The 23,821-nt window shown below is 40.0% G+C and overlaps 1 protein-coding gene across 4 annotated transcripts in view; it reads right to left on the bottom strand.

Annotated features, from left to right (window-relative positions):
- Positions 1 to 23,821, bottom strand: part of hao2 (hydroxyacid oxidase 2 (long chain)) — a 94,068-nt gene that overhangs the window by 58,035 nt on the left and 12,212 nt on the right. For 2 of the 4 annotated variants that reach the window (XR_012098903.1, XM_073045405.1), the window contains exon 2: positions 13,516 to 13,725. The exons of the other annotated variants lie outside the window; for them this stretch is intronic. Coding sequence is in view for 1 of the 2 variants with exons in the window: in XM_073045405.1 (XP_072901506.1) it covers positions 13,516 to 13,637 (122 nt within the window). In the remaining variant the exon portion in view is untranslated. The remainder of the gene's footprint in view (positions 1 to 13,515; positions 13,726 to 23,821) is intronic. 4 annotated transcript variants of the gene reach the window in all.

Raw genomic sequence — 23,821 nt, 5'->3', positions numbered from 1 at the left:
GCCTTAAAAATTCTTTCAGAATTAAAAGAAAAAAAAGCTGCCTCCAATTGAACTAAATATATAAAATTAAAGTCAAATTGACAAACCATTTAAAACACCCAAAAGAAATCTCAAAAAATCAAATTTTAATTGAAGACACAAAGTCCTAATAATTCTAGGTAGTTCGTTCTCACACATGTTCTAAAATACAGAAAGCTTTACGTAGAGAGTGTTACATAAATATATCATTATTCTCTACTAGGAATATGTTGGGAAACTGCCTCCTGAAAGTCTGCTAGTTAAAAGCATACAGTATATGGCCTTTTCTTTTGATTTGCATTAACTATGATTTTGTCTCTTTCTGAAAACTCCTCATGCTTGGCAAACAACAGGTGGCCTCTCTATATCTTTTCAATAATTCAAACTGTAATTAAGTTATAGGTAGTTCACAAACACTCACTGAAGTTCAGTCTGCATCACATCTCCAATTTTACCCCCTTGCACTTCCTTTACAATTATGTACAATGTGTTTGGAAGCATCTGTACTGTTATTGGAACTGTGAAGAACTGGCTGGCAATAAGACTAACACACACTCTTTTCAGATCCAGGGTTTGTGTCCTGTGTGGGCGGATGGGATGTGAACCCTCTTTCTTCAGCTGTAAGGGTTGATAGGTAGATACAATTAGACATCCTTAAACAAGTTCCTAGGGAGTTACTGATGTATAGCATCAAATCGCAATTAATATAACATAGTTGACATTAAATGAACAACATAGTACACAAAAGATCATAAGGAAAAATTAATTGGTTAAGGAAATAAGGAAATATTAATTGGTTTATAACAATATAAAACAGAATTATATTGTTGCAGTGGGATAATTTTGGTTGGAGAATAAGATATTTTCTCACATGGACACATTGACTTTTCTGCATTTTGTATTGCAATGCACTGCTGACACAAAATAACAAATTTCACAACATATGCCAGTGATAGTAAACCTGATTCTGATTCAATTACTGCTCAAAAGAGACCTACATACATAATTAATATAAAATAACTATTGTACAATACAGGTGCCCCCCGCTTTACGAATGTTCACTTTACGCCAATCCGCTTTTACAAAAGACCTACATTAGTAACCTGCTTTCGCATTACAAAGAGGATTTTTGCTTTTACGAAAATTTTTCCCATATAAATTAATGGTTCTTCACTTTACACCATTTCGGCTTAAGGTTTAATAGGAATGCTCTGCCTTTGTAACAGAGGGGACACCTGTATATGTATTCCTAAAGAGAATCGAGTTCCTTTCAGAAAGCAATTAATAGAAATTTTGCATCAATGTTACCACAAGAAACCAGAAGCAATTGTGAAGTTAATAGGCAATAGGTAAAATCTGCAGCTTGAGTTGAGCTGCCCCTTCGTTAACTTCTAATTACCTGCTGTAACAATGCATTGAAAATCTTAAAAGTGTTACATTTCTGTATACGTTATCTACAAAGCCCACTGTACATGTTTAGAATGGGAATATAACAGCACACAACACAATAATCTTTCTGAAAATGAACAATAATGACAAGTATAGTATTTACAGTATTCCATTCCTTCTGATGTTGAATACTTGAGGTAGATTTAAAAATTTTTAACTTTATATACCGCTTTTTTTCTCCACACACACAACCTACTCATCGTTCCCCTCTCTTTATTTCCTCTTTTTAATGTAACTTAAATTTATCCCACAAGAATTCTCATCAATTATTATTTTGCATTTTTCCTCATCAAGTTTGTAGAACCTATTATTTCATAAACTTAAAATCTGATCGTTTCAGGTGATAGCTCATTAGCTACCATCTACTTGCATTCTAGATATCCTGTTTCCCTGGCTGTAACTGAACACCATTTTAACCAATGTCAAATGGCGATGAAGTTCTGGTGTTGCTGTCTATTTGAGGAATTGTTTTACTTCCCCAGTCTTCATTCCACATCTCATATGAACTCTTGTTTATCAACATAAATTAGTACATATGAATATTAATGGAGATTGACCTAAGTAGTACAGAGCTTTCTACTAATAAAGAAAATCAACCTTGAAATTAGTCTGGCAAACTAGTTGAGCCATATTCATATCTCTTGGCTTCACACCAGTCATTCATTATCCTGGGTGCCAAATTTGGCTCAGTGATGCCCTCCATTTGAATGATTCCAGGGGGTTAATGAGTTCAAACAAAGCAACTGACACATGAATAAACTTAAGCAATTTTCAGTGCTAACTGTTAGGGAGTATTCTAGAGTTATGTGAATCTAGCAAATATGAATTTCAAGCAAGAGCCAGAGTTCAGTTCTTATTGTAAATTACAAGTAGTAAATTGAAGTTCAAAGCACACGTTTGCAAATAAGCAGGCTAGCCCACAAACTAAGAGATATGGTTTGCAAAATGGTGACCATGAGATACATGCATATGCATGGCAAACACTAAGACAATTGGGTTGTGTTAGTTGGCCTACATCAAACCAGGCAACATGGACTAAGTTCTTCGCACTATTGGGACTTGAGTTCAAACTGGCAGACCAGACTCATGTCAGAATCAGAATCATCAGGTTTATTATCACCGGCGTGTGTCATGAAATTAGTTAACTTAGTGACAGCAGTACAATGCAATACAAGATAAATATAGAAAAAAGTATGTCAATTACAGTAAGTATATATATGTACATTCAATAGTTATATTAAAAATAGTGCTAAAGCAGAAATAATACAAAATAATGAGGTGGTGTTCATGGTTTCAATGTCTGTTTAGGAATCCGATGGCAGAGGGGAAGAAGCTGTTCCTGAATCGCAGGCTTCTGTACCTCCTTCCCAATGGTAACAATGAATAGAGAGCATGGCCTGGGTGATGGGGGTCCTTACTAACGGACACCGCCTTTCTGAGGCACCGCTCCTTGAAGGTGTATTGGATACTAAGGAGGCTAGTACCCAAGATGAAGCTGACTAATTTAACAACTTTCTGTAGCCTCCACCCCTCCCCACCCATACCAGACAGTGATACAGCCTGTCACTTAGCATATCAAATATGGTCACAGGTATAGGCAATGATTAGTATTTTGTGTACTTTGGATAAAAGTATACTCAGAGACAGCCCTGACAACATTAATTTTGGGCATCGGGCTCTCTGCCCTCAGAAGCTTTTAAGAGTATTTGTGTGAATTTATTTGTGACAAAGGTGTATGAACATTCAGAGGTGTCTCCCTCTGTAGATATGTAATTCAAAAGAAGCATTTTCAACCCAAAATATTTAAGTGAATGATGTCATTGTAACTATTGAAGTATTGGATCACCAGCTGATACCTTTGATCTTAAGGGTATAAACATGTGATGTACTTTTGAATTTGTGAGCCTTTATGGAGAGTGTCTCCACGAGAATGCCTGCTTTCTGTGATGAATAAAGATTTCTTTATCACCAGCTTCAGTGTCTCTCCAGTGACTTCAATCACTAATATCTACCAGGAATATTTGAATGAGGTATATTATGATATCAAACTACATTCATGACTGATGTGATGTAGACATTGCTAAAGTGAAGTTTTTATAATTATGATTATAATAACCATATATGACAATAATATAAAACCAGCTTCATTAATCATGTGTTGAGGAAACATTATAGAATGGGCACCTAAACCAATATTGACTTTTTGAAAGAGCAGTAATTATCATCAAATATTCTCAACCTCATAATCTCTCCATTAATTAAATATTATGAATCAGGGCTTTGAGATCAATTCAAAAATCATGTTGAAGTGTAAATTATATTAATTTCCATATTTTTTGCTGCTTTTAAAACATCAGTCTAGCAAAAAAAAAGGTATTGTATTCATCATTCATTAAATTTACCACTTATCCTTAAAGAAAGTAATTTGCCAGTGGAATTTTTTACATTTTGATTTATCAGCTTCAGGGAGTTTAATTTCCATAATGCAAACAGCAGATGCTGTCAAATGTAGCTACTGCATGTAACTGGGGCCCCAGTGCTGGAGAATTTGGCCTGGGCATGAAGGAATTTTGACTCATGCTGAAGTGGCTATAGATGGGTCAACTAGCCGTCAAAAGCTGAGCTGATGCATTAGAGTTGGTGTTGGAATTTCTTCACTGAAATCTGTGAGGTGGCTTTTCAGATCTAGAAAATGGGCCTTGATGATGAGGAACTGTATCACCTCCATCCATAACTAAGAACACAAAATACCATATTCTTAAACTTGCTGATAACATAAAGGTAGGTGGGATTGTAGGTGAGAAAGAGAGCGCGAAGAGGTTTTGAGAGGATGTGACTAAATTGGGTGAGTGAGAAACAGAACATAACGAGAAGTGTGAAGAAATTTTGATGTCCATTCTGAGCTGTATTCAGGTCACTGAAACTGGCAATGTAAATGTACCAAGTGTTTAGGAAGGCAACTGGTAAATTGGTCTTTATAATTAAATATTCTAACCATATAACAATATAACAATTACAGCACGGAAACAGGCCATCTCGGCCCTTCTAGTCCATGCTGAATGCTTACTCTCACCTAGTCCCACCGACCTGCACTCAGCCCATAACCCTCCATTCCTTTCCTGTCCATATACCTATCCAATTTTACTTTAAATGACAATATCGAGCCTGCCTTTGCCACTTCTACTGGAAGCTCATTCCACACAGCTACCACTCTCTGAGCAAAGAAATTCTCCCTCGTGTTACCCCTGAACTTTTGTCCCCTAACTCTCAACTCATGTCCTCTTGTTTGAATCTCCCCTACTCTCAATGGAAAAAGCCTATCCACGTCAACTCTATCTATCCCCCCTCATAATTTTAAATACCTCTATCAAGTCCCCCCTCAACCTTCTACACTCCAAAGAATAAAGACCTAACTTGTTCAACCTTTCTCTGTAACTTAGGTGCTGAAACCCAGGTAACATTCTAGTAAATCTTCTCTGTACTCTCTCTATTTTGTTGACATCTTTCCTATAATTCGGTGTAAATTCCTATAATTTTGAGTAAAGGAGTCTTCCTGCCTTTGTACAAGGCCTTGACGAGACTTCCTCTAGAATGCTGTGCATAGCTCTGGACTCCTTATCTAAAACACGTTCTTGTCATGGAGGGAATATAGCAAAGATTCACTAAACTTGTTCTAAAGATGTTAAAAATTGAGCAGACTGAAAGAGTAATCTCTAGATATCAGAATGACAGAGTCACTTTGAGACTTTCAAAATTTGTTCAGGGGCTGAAAGGCTGGATGAGAGAGAGGATGTTTGCCCTGACTGAGGAGTCAGAAATCACAGGTCCCAATCTCAGAAATAAGGTGTAGGCCAGCAGGTAATGGAGAAATATTTTAATGCAGAGGGTGATAAGACTTTAGAATTCTCCACTCCAGGGGTGGGCTGTGGAGACTAAGCTAATTCAAAACACAGCAACACACTGACAGAAGGAAATGAAGGGATGACAATTAGTCAAGAAGCTTCATCAAGACTGGAAGGAACAAGGGAGACAGCCAGTACGAAAGGGTAGGGGGGAGGGGCAGAACAAGAACTGGTGGGTGAATCCAGGTGAAGTGGGGATGATTTAAGAAGCTGGGAGGTGATAGGTTGAAATGACAAAAGGGCTAAAAGAGATGAAATTTGATTGGAGAGGATGGTGGACGTGGAATACAGGGAAGGAGTTGTGGATGGGAACTGGTAGGAGCAAAATGTAGTTGATTGGCAGACGGTGATGGAGGAGGTGAAAGAGACAGAGTGATAGTGGCCAGTGGGATTAGAAAAGAAGGGAAGGAATGGAGGGGACTTATTACCGCAAGTTCGAGAAACTGACTGTCAAGGCAGAACATAAGACCATAAGAGACAGGAGCAGAAATGGACCACTCAGCCCATCAAGTCTGCTCTGCCATTCCATCACGACATTTACTATCACTCTCAACCCCATTCTCCTGCCTTCTCCCCATAACATTTGATGCTCTTACTAATCAAGAACATATAAAGCTTTGCTTTAAATACAGTTGATTCCAGTTAATTGGGCCATTGTCAAATATGCAGCCACATATTTGGGGCAACCCTTAAAGAACAAAAACCTAATCAAGAAAATCGCCTGGATTCCCTTTGCTTATTTTGTACATTGTGATGCTTAATTGTGGCAGGACATAGTTGCCAAACAGTTTCTAACTAGCATCAGTCATGCACTCTTGTTAGACAGACCACCATGATTTAAGCAAACTGTTTTTAAATAGATTCAGTTCCATGTGTTTGTGTTCAAAATGAGGTCAAAATGTACTGGTCCTGATCTGCCCCAATTAACCAGAATCCAATAACTGGGCCTCCCTAACCATTTGTGGCAATGAATTCCACAGATTCACCACCCTCTGGCTGAACAAATTCCTCCCCATCTCTGTTCTGATGGGATGTCATTGTATTCTGAGGCTATGCCCTCTCGTTCCATGCTCTCCACTGAGAGGAGACTGCCTCTCCTAGGCCTTTCAATATTTGATAGGTTTCAATGAGATCCCCCACACTCTTCTAAACTCCATTGAGTACAGGCCCAGAGCCAGCAATTCTTCCTAACACATTAAACCTTTCATTCCCAGGATCATTCTTGTGAAGCTCCTCTGGACCTTCTCCAATGCCAGCACATTCTTTCAGATAAGCCACCCAAAGCGGCTCCCAATACTCCAAATCCAGTCTGACCAATGCCTCATAAAGCCTCAGCTTACGTCATTGCTCTTATATTCTAATCCTCTCAAAATGAACGCTACCAATGCATTTGCCTTTCTTACCACTGACTCAAGTTAACCTTTAATGAATCATTCACAAGGCCAGAAATAGGAAGATTGACAGAAGTTCCTCCCCAATAATCAAATGGGCTTTTGTATTTCATACACCATGTTCTTATATCCATAAGAACTTTCGAAGAGGTTGGGAATTCAACGTTGCCTTTATCATTAGGTCAAAATCATGAAATTTCCCACCGAACAACATTGCTTACCACCACATATCTCTAATAGTTCAAAATGGCATCTCACTACACCTTCATTAGGCCCTTGGGGGCTCGGTGTTAAATCCAGTGCAAGTCAGTGTTGTTTAACTCCTGCAAAGAATGAAACTAAACGATTAAATCAGAATGTTTGAGGTATGGTACAATGGAGTGGATTTCGCATGATCTGCCAATGAGCTCAATAGATTTTATATTTTTGATACTTTGTTCAATAGTTTCAATAGTTCTATTTAATATCAGAGAAATGTATACAATATAAATCCTAAAATTCTTGCTCTTCGCAGACATCCACGATAACAGAAGAGTGCCTCAAAGAATGAGTGACAGTAAAAACGTTAGAACCCCAAAGCCCCTCCACTCCCCCCTCCCTATGCACAAGCAGCAGCATAGCAACAACCCTCCCCACCACACTTAATTCAGCCAATAGATTCAGCACCCTCCACCCACCAAACAAGCAAGAGCAAAGCCCCCAAGAATGACAATGATCTGCAGTACAACAAAAAATAATTATTCACCCAACAAATTTGACATACCATAGGCTCTCTCTCTCTCTCCCTAATAAAGGGGGAGAGAGGTGTCACTCAGGGAGAGGGGAGACATTATCAAAACAATTTGCTGACTTGCGAAGATAAAGACTGCTACGCCGCTTCCCGCCCCCCCCCCCAAGAATTCTCTGACTTGAGAATCAGCAACAATCTCTCCCTCACCAATGAGAGAGAGGGGGAGAGGGAGAGGGAGAGGGAGATTGATTGATTGATTCACCGAGCACAGAGCCCCTGACAGCTGATCCGCTATCCCCGATGTTCCATTTTCTCCCGCAATGCTTCAGTCAGCAGCATAGAGTCAGCTCATCCACAGGGCTGCAAAGCCTCAGAACCCCATAAGTCTTCTAGGCCGCGTCTTTCGGATTTCGGTCATGAGCGCCTGGGAGTGGGTCCCACCACTGCGAAGAACCAAAGACTTCAGGGTCTCCGACAGAACCCCGTCCACCCAGAAAAGGGAAAAAGGAGATATCGAAGGCAGAAATTAAGCTGTTTCCACAGATGAGCTCAAAGGAGTCGCCGTTAAGTGCCATCGTAGCTCCGCCCCACCTTGCTGTGACAATTTGAACAATTTCAATATCTTACTTCAGTATTGGCTTCTCTACATGTGTTGGAACTCATCTATTAGGGTCTAGCCCTCACCTTCATTGGTTCCCTAAATCATTTCTCCCATCTGCACTGCACAAGTTGAGAACGTAATGAAATACACTCCCAAGAGCCTGGATGACTGTAGCTCAAGTGATCCTCGAGAAGCTCAACATGGTGTAGAACAAAGCAGCCATTATGTATCCAGCACCCCCTCCGCATCCCCTCCCCAACCCCCACTCCATACACAGTGGTTTCAGGATATACTACCTAAAACCCTAAAACATCCAACTGCTGCTGCTCAGCAACCCATTTGCATCAGAGCAGCGGAACTAGTTACAAGACTTCGGCAGCAGGCAAAACAAGAACACAATCTCCAAAATCCTTAAAGATCATACAGTGGAGATAATGGATGAATTGTTACATAATCCCGGAACTTCCTCCCTAACACACTGTGGAAGTAACTTTACCACATGGTTCAAGAAGGCAGTTTAACCCATTCTCCTGAAGGGATTAGCATCACTCATATTCAATGATGAAAGTATTTTTAAAAAGGCATCAAAGCACTAGTGGCAAAAAAGTAGTCCCTTTCTCTGTCTGCGGTGTTATCTACTCTGCATGAAGGCAGCCCAACATTTGTGTTTAGCTGCAAACAAGTGATGATTAGTGAAAGTGAACTGTTTGTATCTGTTTAAGCCAGAATTTACACAGTTTCTATGTTCAAAAGATGTTTTATATTATACAGGCAGTTTTGATTACCCAGTTCAAAGGAGTTTAGCCTGGCAGAAAGAACATTAAGTGTCCATGATTAAATGACATCTTTTTTCCCCACAATTTATGAAAAATGTATGCATATACATTAAAAATCTACATGATCTTATTTTGGACAAATGAGGAAAAATGAATACTTTTTACAACTTGCAAAAATATTACTTTTTTGTTGTTGAGAAACAGTTCCCTTTGTAGAGGAGTAGCACATGCTCTTGGCTAACTGATCAGAGTAGCTATGCTACCAGGTATAAAGATGTGTTGACAGATTTATTAGGTTAAGCAGAATCTTTTTGACGGCTAATGCAGTTATCAGGGATGGACATCCAGTTTACCTGCCTGTTTATAATTCAGTAAGGAACGGGACTCGAGGCAAGCGATTACTAATTCCTCGATTCATCATTATTTGGAGAAAAATCCACACTCAGCAAGGAAAGTGTGTAATTGGCATTTAAGGTTTAACAAGCTGTCACGTGCAATCAGGAGCATGGATCTGAGATGTGATGTGGTGCACAGAAAATTTATTGGCAGGTTGTTCGTAAAATTATTGGAGTCAGATTGAATTCCCACTTAAAGATTAAAAACGTCTTGCTTTTCCAATGCTGTTAGTCATAAACATTTTCTGAAATTAGCAGCAGGACATTTATTTGGTTACAAAACTGTTTTCTTTTAAACGAAAATGTTCCACATAAATAATTTCCTGCATTTAGTTTTTCCACGTGATGTAATATAACTCTATTGCAGAATAAAAGCAGTCTAAGCTGTTGACTTCTTCAATGGCTCTTTATGCCGTTGCACGGGATAAAGTAGCATAATAGTGATGCTGCTGTCCTGGCAATCTAAAGGCCTAGGGTAATTACCGGCAGAAGTGTGGCAAGTATCACCAGATTAGGTGGTGAAATTGAATTCAATTAATTAAAATCTGGAGTGAAAAGTTAACGTGATCACGATGTGATAATGTAATGGTAATCACAGAACTGAATTGTTGTGAAAATCTGGCACATTAGTTCCCTTTAGAGAAGGAAATTATGCCACCTTCGTCTAGTCTGGCCTATATATCACAACAGAGTGTTGCAGTGGCAGAAAAAATGCACTTAGATAATCACCGGCATTTTTATTCCTAAATTCTGTCTATATCTTTATTCTAAGGAACACCATTGAGCAGAAACTTCAAGTGACCAAACGTGCAAATATAACTACTTCAGAGATGACTCAGGGCAATGCTGAGTATTTAACTTTCTGATTTACAAAGTCCTTCCACCACTTTCAAAGCACGTACTTTAAGCACGACACGCTCTGCTTGCTTGAATGAATGCAATTCCGACAATACTCAGGAAGCTCAACATTATCCAAGATAAATATTCTTCGGTACCTCGGCAGCAGTGTATGCTTTCAATAAGTAACACTGCAACAACTTGAAGCATCAATAAACCTGCAACTTCAATCAGGAAGAAGAGCAAGTGCAAATAGTACATGTAAACCTCAACACTACCCACTCCAGGTCTCCTTCATTGAAATTTCTTCATCAGACAGGGTCAAAATACCAAAACAATTGGGAGGTACGTTTACCACATGACTCCAATGGATCAAATAACTGCCTCATCATAACCTTCTCAAAGCCTTTGAAGAGACAAACATTAAAATCTGGTCACATTACTGATGGGCAACTCCAGTAAAGAACCAAAGAAACTGGCCAAGCCAGAATATTTAATAGCGTGGGATTTGCATGATCTGTGGGTGAGCAGGGTAGAATTCTGCCTTTTGTAATTTTGACTCAGCTTCTTAATGACTGAGTAACTTGCTGTGACATTTTAAAAATTCCAATACCTTACTTTAGTATACTTTTCTTTCAGCCTGAGGACATCTAACTATTCATTAAGATCCAGTACTCAATCATTTGAGCTGCTTAGTAGCTTTTTAAAATTTTTCCCAGATCTGAGTTTTGTATCTTTTTATCTTCATTAACTGCTTTGAGACAATATTTCACCTTTGTGTGATACATAAATCTAAACTGAATCATTAAGACATTACTGATCTTATAAAGTCTTTTTTTCAAGGGATTGCTGTTCCAAATATTGCTTTGGAAAATGCTTTAAGGAAATCACATCTTGACACTGCACAAATCAGTTAGTAGCATAATAATTTCAATGAGCTTAATTGGATAAATACAGTCTCTGATGGCTCTCAATTGGTAATAATTGCTAAATATTTATTACAACAATGCAGCACAGGACATTGACAATCTGGCCGCTGAACTTATTGAAGAAATGATCTTTTTAATGAATATTGATCAAACCATATTGATAATGTGAGTAAACTAATCCTGAACTAATCTAGCTAAAATATGCAGTCTTCTATTTTAAGGCATCATAGTTCTGAGGTAAGATTGTGACTGCAATAGTACATTACACACAGCACAATGAGGAGCAGTCATACTGAGCTGGACTACCTGGACTGCCTGTGAGATAAGAGATTTATACCATTTCACTTATATACAATCTCTAATTCGAAAGGATCGTGGAGAACTGAGGAAAGATAAACTTAAGTCAAAATAAAATCTCGTATTTTAACAGATTTCAACAGATTTCAGTGAATTGGGCCATATCAGAGCCAGTTGGTTTTGGCCCAATTAAGCAGCTGCTCCAATTAGCCAACATTTCATGGAAATAGTTAAAAAGGTACAAAAAAAGACAACCGGAGTAACAAATGATGTACAGTACTTAAATAAAAGACAGAACAGATTAGAACACTACCAATACTTCTACAGTACAATGAACTGTGTATTCATTCCTAATATTTATCAATGGAGGAATTCATTAATGTGGCATTTTTTTAACTATAAGTGAACAAAACCAACATACACTTATGATGCTGTCGATGATTATATCCTCCAAATCTTCTTTTCAAAATTCAAAGTACATTTATTATCAAAATATATATACTATTGTAACTCTCGCTTCAGCTAGCATCTTAATATAGGGGATGATAGCCCCCTGGCCCGGCCAAACTTGAGAAATCTTGTCTGGGTGGATGCTGCATGATGTGTTCCCCTGTTACAAATCAGTACCATGAAATAACAAACAGTACACAATATGCAATTAAATGATTGAGTTTTATAATTCTTAATTTGACTATAGGGTTAGTAAACAAAAATAAGACCAAGGGCCCATTCTCATGAAACGGTGTAATGCGCAATGTTGGAGCTCACTGATAAGGCCATTCGTCCACCAGCAGCCTCCTCCGATCGTTGCTGACCTTGGGACCCTCGCTCCAAGTCCACTCCTTTTGGTGGTCTACCAATTCTCTCCATTTGCGTCTTCTCTCCTCATCTCTCCCTGGCAAAAGGCCATGAATTCCCGGCTCACAGACACACAAGAAAGAACAACATCCCGCTCATTGGCTAACATGTCCCGTTATCTCTAGTCATAACCCAAACATCACTGCTACAGGGAAACCATTACCTCAGCAGTGGAACATTACAGATAAGCCATTACATTAGCAGTGAAACCTTACAGCGTGTTGCACTCTCCCCCCACCAAATTTAGTCATGTCCTCATGACGTTGAGGTAATTTGCCAACCCTTCCTGCAAAACACAAAGACTAATCCAGATGCAAAAGGCAGTGGCATAGCTCCCCAGAGCAGTAGAGATCACACCCTGTTCCCCAGACACTACATAGGCCAACTATCTGGTGGTCTCCTAATTCTTTGAGACCTCCGTACCTCCTCACCTAACTCTTCGGGCTCAGACGCTACTGGGGATACTTCTGGTCTACCTGGTGAGGCCTCCCTGACCTATCATTCATGCCCACCTGCACCTCGGACCCATCTCACCCATGGCCAAGCCCCACTTCATCCCCAGCAGGGTCCTGTTGCAACCCAGACTATCCACAGATAGCCTCCCCCCCCACCCCCCCAATTTCACCTGACTCAGCGGGAGAAGGGCCAGGAGTCTCTTCCTCAATCAATAGGGAGTTAGCGAAAGGCAGCATATAGCACACATCCAGGTCCTCATCCTACGAATCAGTACCCCTCTCAGGGGTGGGGGTCGGCATAACCTCTCTGGCTGAAGGCCCTGCAGTTGCCCCACATTTCCGCAGAGTCCTCTTACTAGGTGTAGGCTCCAAGTTGGGCTCTGGGGCTACCTGCACCTCTTGTCCCGGGGGCAGCAGGTGGTTCAGATGGAGAATCTTGACAGGCCCATTCCCATCCTCTGGTTTCACCCGGAAAACTGGTAGTTTTCAAATCTGACTCTCCACTACATAGGGTGTGGCCGCCCAGCGGTCAGCCAACTTATGCTTTCCAGGTAGCCCCAAATTCCTTATCAGGACTTGGTCTCCTAGCAGGAGTTGGGAGAACCCCACTTTTTGATTTTACCTCCTCTTATTTCCTTGATTCTGCCTGACAGCCGCGACCCAAGCTAATTCATGAGCACTTTTCAGCTCCCTTCTCATATCAGACACAAACATCAGATAAGTCTTCAGGGGTAAGTCACCCTCGTCAGTCCCAAAACAAAGGTCAATGGGCAACTTCGCCTCATGCACAAACATCAAATAATATGGCGAGTACCCAGTAGCTTCATTTCATGTAGAGTTGTAACTGTGAACCAGATGCCCAATATGTTGACTCCACCTGCTCTTCTTGCTGATCTCCAGTGTCCCAAGCATGTCTAGCAAGGTCCAATTAAACCTCTCAGGCTGGGGATCGTCCTGCGAGTGATAGGGCGTGGTCCTTGACTTCTCATCTCCAAGCATGCCCAGTAACTCATAGATGAGTCTGCTCTCGGGGACATCACGTGATGACGTAGGATCGTGACGTGGAAATCCAGCTCTCCCGTAAAAACTAGTAAAATAAAGTTTGAGTGAAGAAGAGTTAATAAATACTTTCTAAAAACTACTTATAAACAACTCAGGACTATCTTTAGATATGTCTCCTAAACAGAAACAGAAGAGAACTACTACGTTGAAGACAGCGCAAGTTGGCAAAGGAAGAGGCCCGACCATTATGATGGAACCTCGTACTCAAGTTGGATCTCTTCCCAGCGAAGTACATGTCGCCTCCGACGATGCAGAACAGGAAACTGCGGCAGCATCAACGGTCTCTACGAAGAAACAGCAGGAACTGCACATGCGTGAAGAAACGGGTATGTGCAAACAGGTGCAAACAAAACTACAAGTTCCAGCTGCAACTGAAAGTGAAAGTGAACCAGAAGTAGAATCAGACTCTCTGGAAAACACAGATGAGGAAATAGATGAAGGAGAAGAAGAACAGGAAGAAATTAAAGGTGGAAGATTTTCAGGAGACATAAGAAAAGCCCTGATACAAATAATGCATGAATTAAAAGTATTAAAAGTAATAAAAACAGACATTAAAAATATGAAGATTACGCTTGATAAGGTGGTGGAAAAACAAAAGAAAATGGATAATTAAGTTAAAAAGTTGGAAGAAAAAACCGGAGACACCACTGAAAGAGTGGACAAGATGGAAGATAATATCCTTGCCTAGACATCAGAAAGAAAACGGTTGTTGGAAAAAGTAGATGTGCTTGAAAATTTTAGCAGACGAAACAATATTAAGATTGTTGGTCTTAAAGAAGGTATAGAGGGAGAAGATCCAATAAAATTCTTTCAAAAATGGATCCTGGAAATCTTGGAAATGGAAGAGGAAAGTCAGTTAATTGAAATCGAAAGGACTCATAGAGCTTTAAGACCAAAGCCCCAACAAAATCAAAATCCACGATCAATCTTGATAAAATGCTTAAGATATCAAGATAAAGAAAAGATCTTGAAGGCAGCTGCTCAAGGTGCCAGAAAGAGAAATGGGCCATGGCTGATAGAAGAGAAAAGTGTTCTTTTCTATCCTGATATAAGTTACAACCTTTTGAAGAGCAGGAAGGAACTTAACCCAATGAAAAAAATCTTATGGGAAAAGGGTTATAAATTTATACTGGGCTACCCAGCAACACTGATAATCTTTTTGGATGATGAAGAAAGAAGATTTTTTACTGATCATCAGAAAGCGGAGGAGTTTGTACAATAATTTCCTAATATTTGCGAGACGTGGTAAAGAATTATGGAAGTGAAATGGATTAAAGATGAAGACTGAGATAGGGATCAGATTTGATGTATATTTAAGAGTAGAAGAATATACAAATATACTTTAAGTATATGATAGAAGGGGAGAAAGATTTAAAAAATTGAAGAATATTAACTGGAAGTAGAAATATTATTTTTTTTCTTCACTTATATATTTTTGTTTGTTACAGGGGAGCTGGAGGAGCTTCTGATCACAACATTAGTAGGGGGTATTTTGTTATCTTTTTCTTTACTATCTATCGTTCTTCTGTTTTTCTTTTTTTGCCTGGATGATGGGGAGGGGGGGGGGAGAGACACATAGCAACATGGAGAATTTTAAAGAGATTCCCCAAGGTATTATGAAATGACTAATTTATTCAATTTTTTAAGTTTTAATGTTAATGGGCTTAATGGACTGGTGAACAGAAAAAGAGTTTTAACATATATTAAGAAAATGAAAGTAGATATAGCTTTTTTTGCAGGAAACACATTTAACAGAGATAGAACATCAGAAATTAAAGAGAGATTGGGTTGGAAGTGTTATTGCAGCTTCATTTAATTCAAAGGCGAGGGGAGTTGCAATTTTGGTTAATAAAACCTTACCAATTAAAATATAAAATGTACTAATTGATTCTGCGGAGAGATATGTGATTATACATTGTCAAATCTTTTCGGAATTATGGACATGAATATTTATGCACCAAATGAAAATGATGCAAAATTCATACAAGAAGCTTTTTTGAATTTGGCTGACGCACATGATAAAATATTAATAGGTGGAGATTTTAACTTTTGTTTAAACCCAGTTTTAGATAGGTCAACTAAGGCTGTTACAAAATCAAAAGTAATAAAGCTAAGTTTATCATTGATGAAAGACTTAAATTTGATTGATATATGGAGAAGAATTAATCCAAGAGAAAGAGATTATTCATTTTATTCAAATAGACATAAAACTTATTCAAGGATTGATTTTTTCCTATTATCAATGAATACTCAGGATAGAGTGAAAAGTGTAGAATATAAAACGAGAATACTGTCAGATCATTCCCCCTTGATAATGATAATGATGGATAAGGAGGAATTGATTTACAGATGGAGATTTAATTCAATTTTATTAAAACGTCAAGACTTTTGTGATTTTATGGAAAAACAGATCCAATTTTTTTTTGGATACAAACTCACATTCAGTTGAAGATAAATTTATATTATGGGAAGCGATGAAGGCATATTTGAGGGGGCAGATAATGTTTTACTTCTAAAATTAAGAAGGAATATATGGTAGAAATAGATCAATTAGAAAAAGAGATTACAAAATTAGAAAAAGAATCTCAAAGATATATGACTGAAGAAAAACAAAGACAACTTGTCAATAAGAAGTTACAATATAATATGCTCCAGACATACCGAACAGAAAAAGCAATTATGAGAACTAAACAGAGATATTATGAATTAGCTGAAAGATCACACAAGATTCTTGCTTGGCAGTTGAAAACAGAACAGGCTTCCAAAACAATAAATGCAATTAGAACAAATGCAAATAAAATTACTTATAAACCTTTAGAAATTAATGAAACCTTTAAAAATTTTTATTCTGAATTATATCAATTGGAATCACAAAATGAGGTTGCTGAGATAGAAATTTTTTTATCACAAATAACTCTTCCAAAATTGAATTCGGAAGAACAGAAAGGATTAGATATGCCCTTTACATTAAAAGAGGTTGAAGAAGCTTTAGGATCACTCCAGAGTAATAAATCTCCAGGAGAAGACGGCTTTCCGCCTGAATTTTATAAAAAAATTAAAGATTTATTAATCCCTCCCTTTATGGAGTTAATATATCAAGCAGAAAGAACACATAAACTTCCACAATCTTTTTCGGCAGTGATCTTAATAGTATTGCCAAAAAAAGATTGAGATACTTTAAAACCAACATCATATAGGCCTATCTCTTTGTTGAATACGGATTATAAAATAATAGCAAAAATTTTATCTAATAGATTATCTAAATATTTACCAAAATTAATACATATGGATCAAACAGGCTTTATTAAAAATAGACAATCGGCGGATAATGTAACTCGGTCACTTAGCATAATTCATTTGGCACAAAAGAAGGAGGAAATGAGTGTGGCAGTTGCTTTGGATGCAGAAAAAGCATTTGATAGATTGGAATGGGACTTTTTATTTAAGGTACTGGAAAAATATGGGTTAGGAAAATCTTTTATAAACTGGATTAAAACCTTAAATACTAGTCCCAAAGCTGAAGTAGTGACAAATGGTCAAATTTCAACATCATTCCAATTAACAAGGTCAACTAGACAAGGCTGTCCATTATTACCTGCCCTAACTGTATTGGCGATAGAACCATTAGCTGAATTAATTAGAACCGATTCAGATATTATGGGCTTCAGAGTTAACCAGGAGGAATATAAGATTAATTTATTTGCTGATGATGTTCTGATTTATCTAACAAACCCATTGCATTTGTTGCATAAACTATCTTTTAAATTGTAAGAATATGGGAAAATATCAGGGTATAAAGTAAACTGGGATAAAAGTGAAATTTTACCCCTTACTAAAGGAGATTATAGTCAATGTCGATTAGTAACTCAATTAAGATGACTGATAAATGGTATAAAATATTTAGGTATAAGAGTCGATAATGATATAAAGAATTTATATAAATTAAATTATTTGCCATTATTGAAAAAAATTCAAGAGGATCTTGATAAATGGATGATGTTACCAATAACATTAATAGGTAGAGTTAATGCTGTAAAAATGAATATATTTCCCAGATTACAATATTTATTCCAAACATTACCAATACAACTGCCGCAGAAGTTTTTTCAAGAGTTGAATAAATGTGTGAGGAAGTTTCTTTGGAAAGGTAAGATGTCAAGAATATCGTTGGAAAAATTGACATGTAAATTTGACCTAGGAGGGTTACAACTCCCAAATTTTAAGAATTATTATAAAGCAAACCAACTTAGATTTATTGCATCTTTTTTTGATGAAGATAAACCGGCATGGATTAGAATAGAGTTAGATAAGATAGGAGAAAATATACCAGAAGATTTTATATATAAATGGGAATCAAAATGGATACGGGAAAAGAAAGAATCTCTTATATTAAAACATTTGATTGATTTATGGAATAAGATAAATGTTGATGATGAGTTAAAGAAATCTTTATTAGCAAAGAGAACCCTAATTCAAAATAGACTCATTCCTTTTACAATGGATAACCAACTTTTATATAACTGGTTTCAAAAAGGGATTAGATATATAGGTGACTGTTTTGAAGGAGGTATATTGATGTCGTTTGATCAACTAAAGAATAAATATAAAATATCAAAAACACTCTTTCCTGTGTTATGCCGTTGGCCCCCTCCTTTATGAAAATCGCAAGAACTCTAGTTAAGGGGGGTCAACTGACCCAAGAGAGAGAGACGTGCGGAAGACCACGTTCTCTCAAGAAGCAGAATAAAGGTGACTTTGACTATTGTCTCATGGAGACCACCTGAAAAGCCCTCGGGCAAAGTGGGCTGGTTGAGAGAGAGATCGCATTACCTGCAACTTGATTGACACCTGCGATCCCGTGAAGAAGTATAAAGGAATGTCTGAGGGGAGGACCCTCAGACGCACCCAGATGCACCAAGGAAACACACGAAGGAGAAACGCTAGAAATCCTGCGACAGCGTTTTAATAGCTACAGCCGGTGGTGGGGTTCGTGTGCGTCCTTCCCTTGCCTGGGATTGGCGACTTCACCACGGAAGACGGCCTAGCTACAGGGGAAGCCACAGATGAGAGTCCATTCCCCCAACGAGACTTCCGACTACCTCCTACAGGTTGGAAAACCTGTCGGGTAAATGCTTCATGTTCTCTGTCTTTCTAACAAAAGTGCACCAACGCGACACTTCCGCCAGCAACTAAGTGAAACTGCCGTGATCTAAAAGACTTTTAGATATCCAGCGAACGATATAAAATCTACATTACCCCTAGACGACGATCGAGCTTGTGTTTTGAATGATTATTATTACACCTGTGTTTTAGATTGAGTTTTGACGATGTATATGATCTGAATGTTTTGTATTAACCATACGTTTGTGCCCCTTTTTGAATAAAACGTTTGAAAATAGTAGCATCCGACTCAGCTGATCCATCCATCTTTGCTGGTAAGTTACCTGGTTACGGGGTTTTCGTAACACCTGTTACTTTCAATTAAGGGCTTATTTAAGAGATAAACTGGGTCTAACAATGTTAATGCCAAAGCCTAATGAAATAGAAATTTTAATTCAAAAAGGAAAAATTAAAAAATTTACTTCTTGTATGTATAATTTGATTCAAAAACAGACAATTAAACAAGGAATTCATTAGTCAAGACAAAAATGGGAAACTGATTTGAATATTAAAATTGATGAAACAAGTTGGTCAAGACTATGCCTTGACAGTATGACAAATACAATAAATGTCTGACTTAGATTAGTACAATACAATTTTTTACATCAATTATATATTACACCACAAAAAATAAATAGATTAAACCCAAATTTATCTGACCAATGTTTTCAATGTAATCAAGAAATTGGTACTTTTTTACACTCTACTTGGTCTTGTTTTAAAAATTCAACCTTTTTGGATAAATTTAAGACTTTTACTGGAACAAATTATTGGACTACAACTTCCACATAACCCAATATTATTTTTATTAGGCAATATTGAAAGGATAATACCGAAACCTAAGTTGAATAAATATCAGAAAAAATTTATAAAAATTGCATTGGCAGTAGCCAAAAAAGCTATTGCAGTTACTTGGAAATCAGATTCATACTTAACTATGGACTGTTGGAATAATGAAATATTTAGCTGCATTCCACTTGAAAAAATTACTTATAATTTAAGAAAAGAATATGATATATTTTTGAAAATTTGGCACCTTTATTTACAAAAGATAGGATTAAACATATAGGTCCTTCGAAGATAAAATTATTAGCTATTTGGGGGAAAAAATAAAGATAGATATATACTAAAGCTATTTTGAACTCCATGGAGCATGTGGGGATCTTCTGATATCCAGGCAATCTTTCCTTCTTTCTTTCTTTCTTTCTCTTTTTTTTTCTTTTTTCTTTCTTTTTTTTAGATAGGGATGTTAAGGGGGGAAGGGTTAAGGGGAGGGGGGAGGGCTGATATTAATTTTCATTACTCTATTATTCTATTCATCTTATGTAATTCTCTTAAAAATTTAATAAAAAATATATTTTAAAAAAAGATGAGTCTGCTCTCGAAATCCCGTCCCTGATCACTATGTATCCGCCTGGGAAGGCCATAATAAACAAAATACTTCTCCCATAATACTTTTGCCACCATAGTTGCCCTCTGGTCCTTGGTAGGAAGAGCCTGAGCATACCTGGTGCAGTGGTCCGTGATGACTAAGACATTCGCCGTGTTGCTGGCATCGGGTTCTATTGACAGGAAATCCGTACGCACCAGGTCCAAGTGGGACAAGGGAGCTGCCCACGTCAGCAGTGTCTTCTACCATTTGCATCAAATGCACGACTTGCAGTATCCTTCGACCTCTGATTTCATCCGGGGCCAGTAAAACTGGTCTCTGAGCAATCCATAGGCCTCTTCCACCCCCAAATGTCCAGAATCATTATGAAATGACTTCAACGCCATCCTCCGATACTTCTCGGGCAGAACCAGCTGGCAATGCCGGGGTCGGTCCAGGGATGAAGTGACCCGGTATAGGATCTGGTTCGTCAACTCCAACTGAGGCCATTCTCGCAGTAATGGAGGCACCGACACATGTTTCGTCTTCTCCGTCTGAGCCATGTCTTCCTTTTTGACCGCTGCCCAAATGGTACCGATGCCTGGATCATCTCGCTGAGCAGCTGCCACTTCCCCAGAACTCAATTCCGGCAGCTGATTTGTCTTCAGAGCAGTCAGGTTAATGGGGAATGGCGTCATCAGAAGCCCCCAGTTGATCCACTGCTCGATCCAGCCCCTCCTTTCCCTCTGCCTTCACGATGATGGTGAACTGACACATGACCTTCACCCCAGGGGCAGGAACGCTCTCCCACTCCTTGTTCCCATCCAGTCCCTCATGCGCCCGTCAGGACAAAGTATCCACGTCAATGTTCCGGCTTCCCGGCCGGTACTTCAAGTTGAAATCATAGGCAGACAACGCTGCCAACCACCGATGGTCTGTGGCATCCAGTTTCGCCGAGGTCTGGATATAAGTAAGTGGGTTGTTGTCCGTCCTCACTTCAAACTTGGCCCCGTAGTGATTGTCACTCAGCTTATCCACCACTGCCCACTTCAATGCCAGAAATTCCAATATGTGCGTGGGATAGTTTTTCCTCAAAGGGCAGCAGACTCCGGCTGACAAACGCAATGGGTCTGAACCTGGTGCTCTGATCCTGATACAGGATGCCCCCTAAACCCTCTTGACTGGTATTCATGTGCAGTACGTACGGCAATTGGGGGTCTGCAAAAGCCAGCACCGGTGCCTGGGTCAGTAGTTCCTTCAGCGACTGAAAGGCCTCTTCACATTTTGCATCCCACCTCAGTCCAAAGGGCTCCGACGGGCTCAGATACTCTCCACCTTCCTGTCTTTTCTCCCCCCCCTCCCTTTCTTCCCCCAGGGAGGGTAACAACACAGAAGCTGATTCAATGGGTGACTCATATTCGTGTAGCCTTTTACGAACCTCCAATGGTAACCACAGAACCCGAGGAGCAAGCGCAGAGCGAGCGCTCACAGTCTGGGGCCTTGACCAAGTGGTGACCGCCTCTACTTTAGCCGGATTTGTAGCTACCCCCATCCCGTGAGACTATGTGCCCAACATAGCTGACAGACGTCTTGCAGAACTGGCACTTGTCCAGGGAAAGTTTTAACCCTTTAGCTTTCAGGCAGCCCAGCACCTTCAGCAGCCTCGCTTCATGTTCTTCCAAGGTGGATCCAAATACTATGAGGTCATACAGATACACCAATACCTCAAGCAAGTTAATTTACCCCACTGTCTTCTCCATGACTCGTTGGAAGGGTGGAGGGGCTCCCGATATGCCCTGGAGCATCCTTTCGAACTCGAAGAATTCCAGGGGGCATATAAATGCAGTCTTCTCTTTGTCAGCCTGACTCATGGGGATCTGGTAATACCCACTTCTCAAATCCAGCACACTAAACCACTTCACACCACTCAGGAAGGTCTATGTGTCTTCAGTCCTCGGGACAGTATACTGGTCAGGGATGGTGTGCCTGCTTAGAGTCCTACAGTGCACACATATCTGTACCTTCCCATTCTTCTTCTGGGCCACTACTATTGGGGACGCATAGGGGCTTCGGGACTCGGTGATGATCCCAGCTTCCTTCAACTTACACAAATGCTGCCGAACATCCTCCACCTCTGCAGAGGCCAGTCGCCGTGACCTTTCTCTGAACAGGGTATCCTCCGTCACCTGGATAGTGTGATGAGTGCTCTTGGAACAACCACATCAAACTCATCAGTGGAAAAGACACCTTCCAGCTTCAACATCTTCGCTACCAATCTCCTCTTCCAACCCACAGGAACTGGGGAGTCCCTGAAGCTGAAAGACTCAGCGGTCAACTTTCCCCCTTTTTCCAATAGTTTCTCCCCGGCGTGCCTCACGAGGGCACTAGACATTATCATCACCGGGAACAAATGCTCCAGGGGCATCCCCTGCTTGAAAGTGACCTCCCTCTTTGTAGTGTTACTGACAATCACTGCCATCCTGCTCACCTGTACAACTGAGGGCTTCGGCAATTTGGGCCTCACCAGTACCCCAGCAGGAAATCCCAACTCCCCCTCGTGGTCTTCTGAAGCATCCACTAAGAGGGCCTTGCCCTCAGGCACTCTGGGAAATTTGGGGTTCCCCATCACTCTCGCTACTTCCCCGGGTCGTACCACCATTGGTTTCGATTGGGTGAACCTCACCCAGTCTAAATTCGGTATCTGGCCTAATGCAGCCACACACTTCCTCAAAAGCAGCTCAAACCACCAGATGCATGGACAATGTTCCCAGAAAGCTCTCGCCAGCCCCCATGAGTCTCTTCACAAGAGGGGTATTGGTCCCCACCAGAATTGAAAAGCTGCCCATCTCAACAGGGTCTGGACCAACTAGCACCAATGATTCAAGAACCTCAGACGTTCCCACGTCAGCACCTGAGAACTCCAACTTCACTGACAAATAACTGTCCTGTGGATAATCACTAGCACAAAGCCCCCAGATCTCCAGTGCTCTGAATGGGGTCAAGAGTAAATGCTTCAGATACCGGTTGTAAAACGAACGGTACAGTAGCGTGTCCTGCCACCTGGTGTCGAGTACGGCTTTAGCATAAATACCCTCTATCCGTAGTGACACACTAGAGCGTGGTCCCACTAAGCCTTCAGGAATTGGGCCTTTCGCTTTCGGGGGTTCCTTGGAACACTGCTGGGAACGTGCTCCCCCAGAGACACCAGGCCGTTCCTTCACTGGGTCTCCTCTAGGTTTTCCCAACGACTCTCCCTGCTGAGGTACCCAGGGGCTCACTCTCCTTCTGGCATGACACCCGCTGCCAGCAGCCCCCCGCATTGTTTGTCCCCTCGGGGAATCCACGCCCCCCCCCATCAGCTCCATCTTGGGGGGGGGGGGGTCACACCCACTGATAACAGCCAACATATCTCTGTTCTCAGCTCTGCCACAATCTCCTCTACCGCTCCCCGGGGTAGGCTATCCATGGTCACTTCACTGCAGGGACCACTACCCATGCCTCCAATGCATTCTCCTCTTCCTGTACCTCTTTGATCAGGTCAACAAAAGACGGAGAGGGGCGCATCTTATGAGACTCTTGGAGACCCCACACA

The sequence above is a fragment of the Hemitrygon akajei genome, chromosome 5, assembly GCF_048418815.1.
Source record: "Hemitrygon akajei chromosome 5, sHemAka1.3, whole genome shotgun sequence".
Classification (NCBI taxonomy): domain Eukaryota; kingdom Metazoa; phylum Chordata; class Chondrichthyes; order Myliobatiformes; family Dasyatidae; genus Hemitrygon; species Hemitrygon akajei.
The sequence above is the reverse complement of the archived record's forward strand: the minus strand, read 5'-3'. Positions and strand labels throughout refer to the sequence as shown.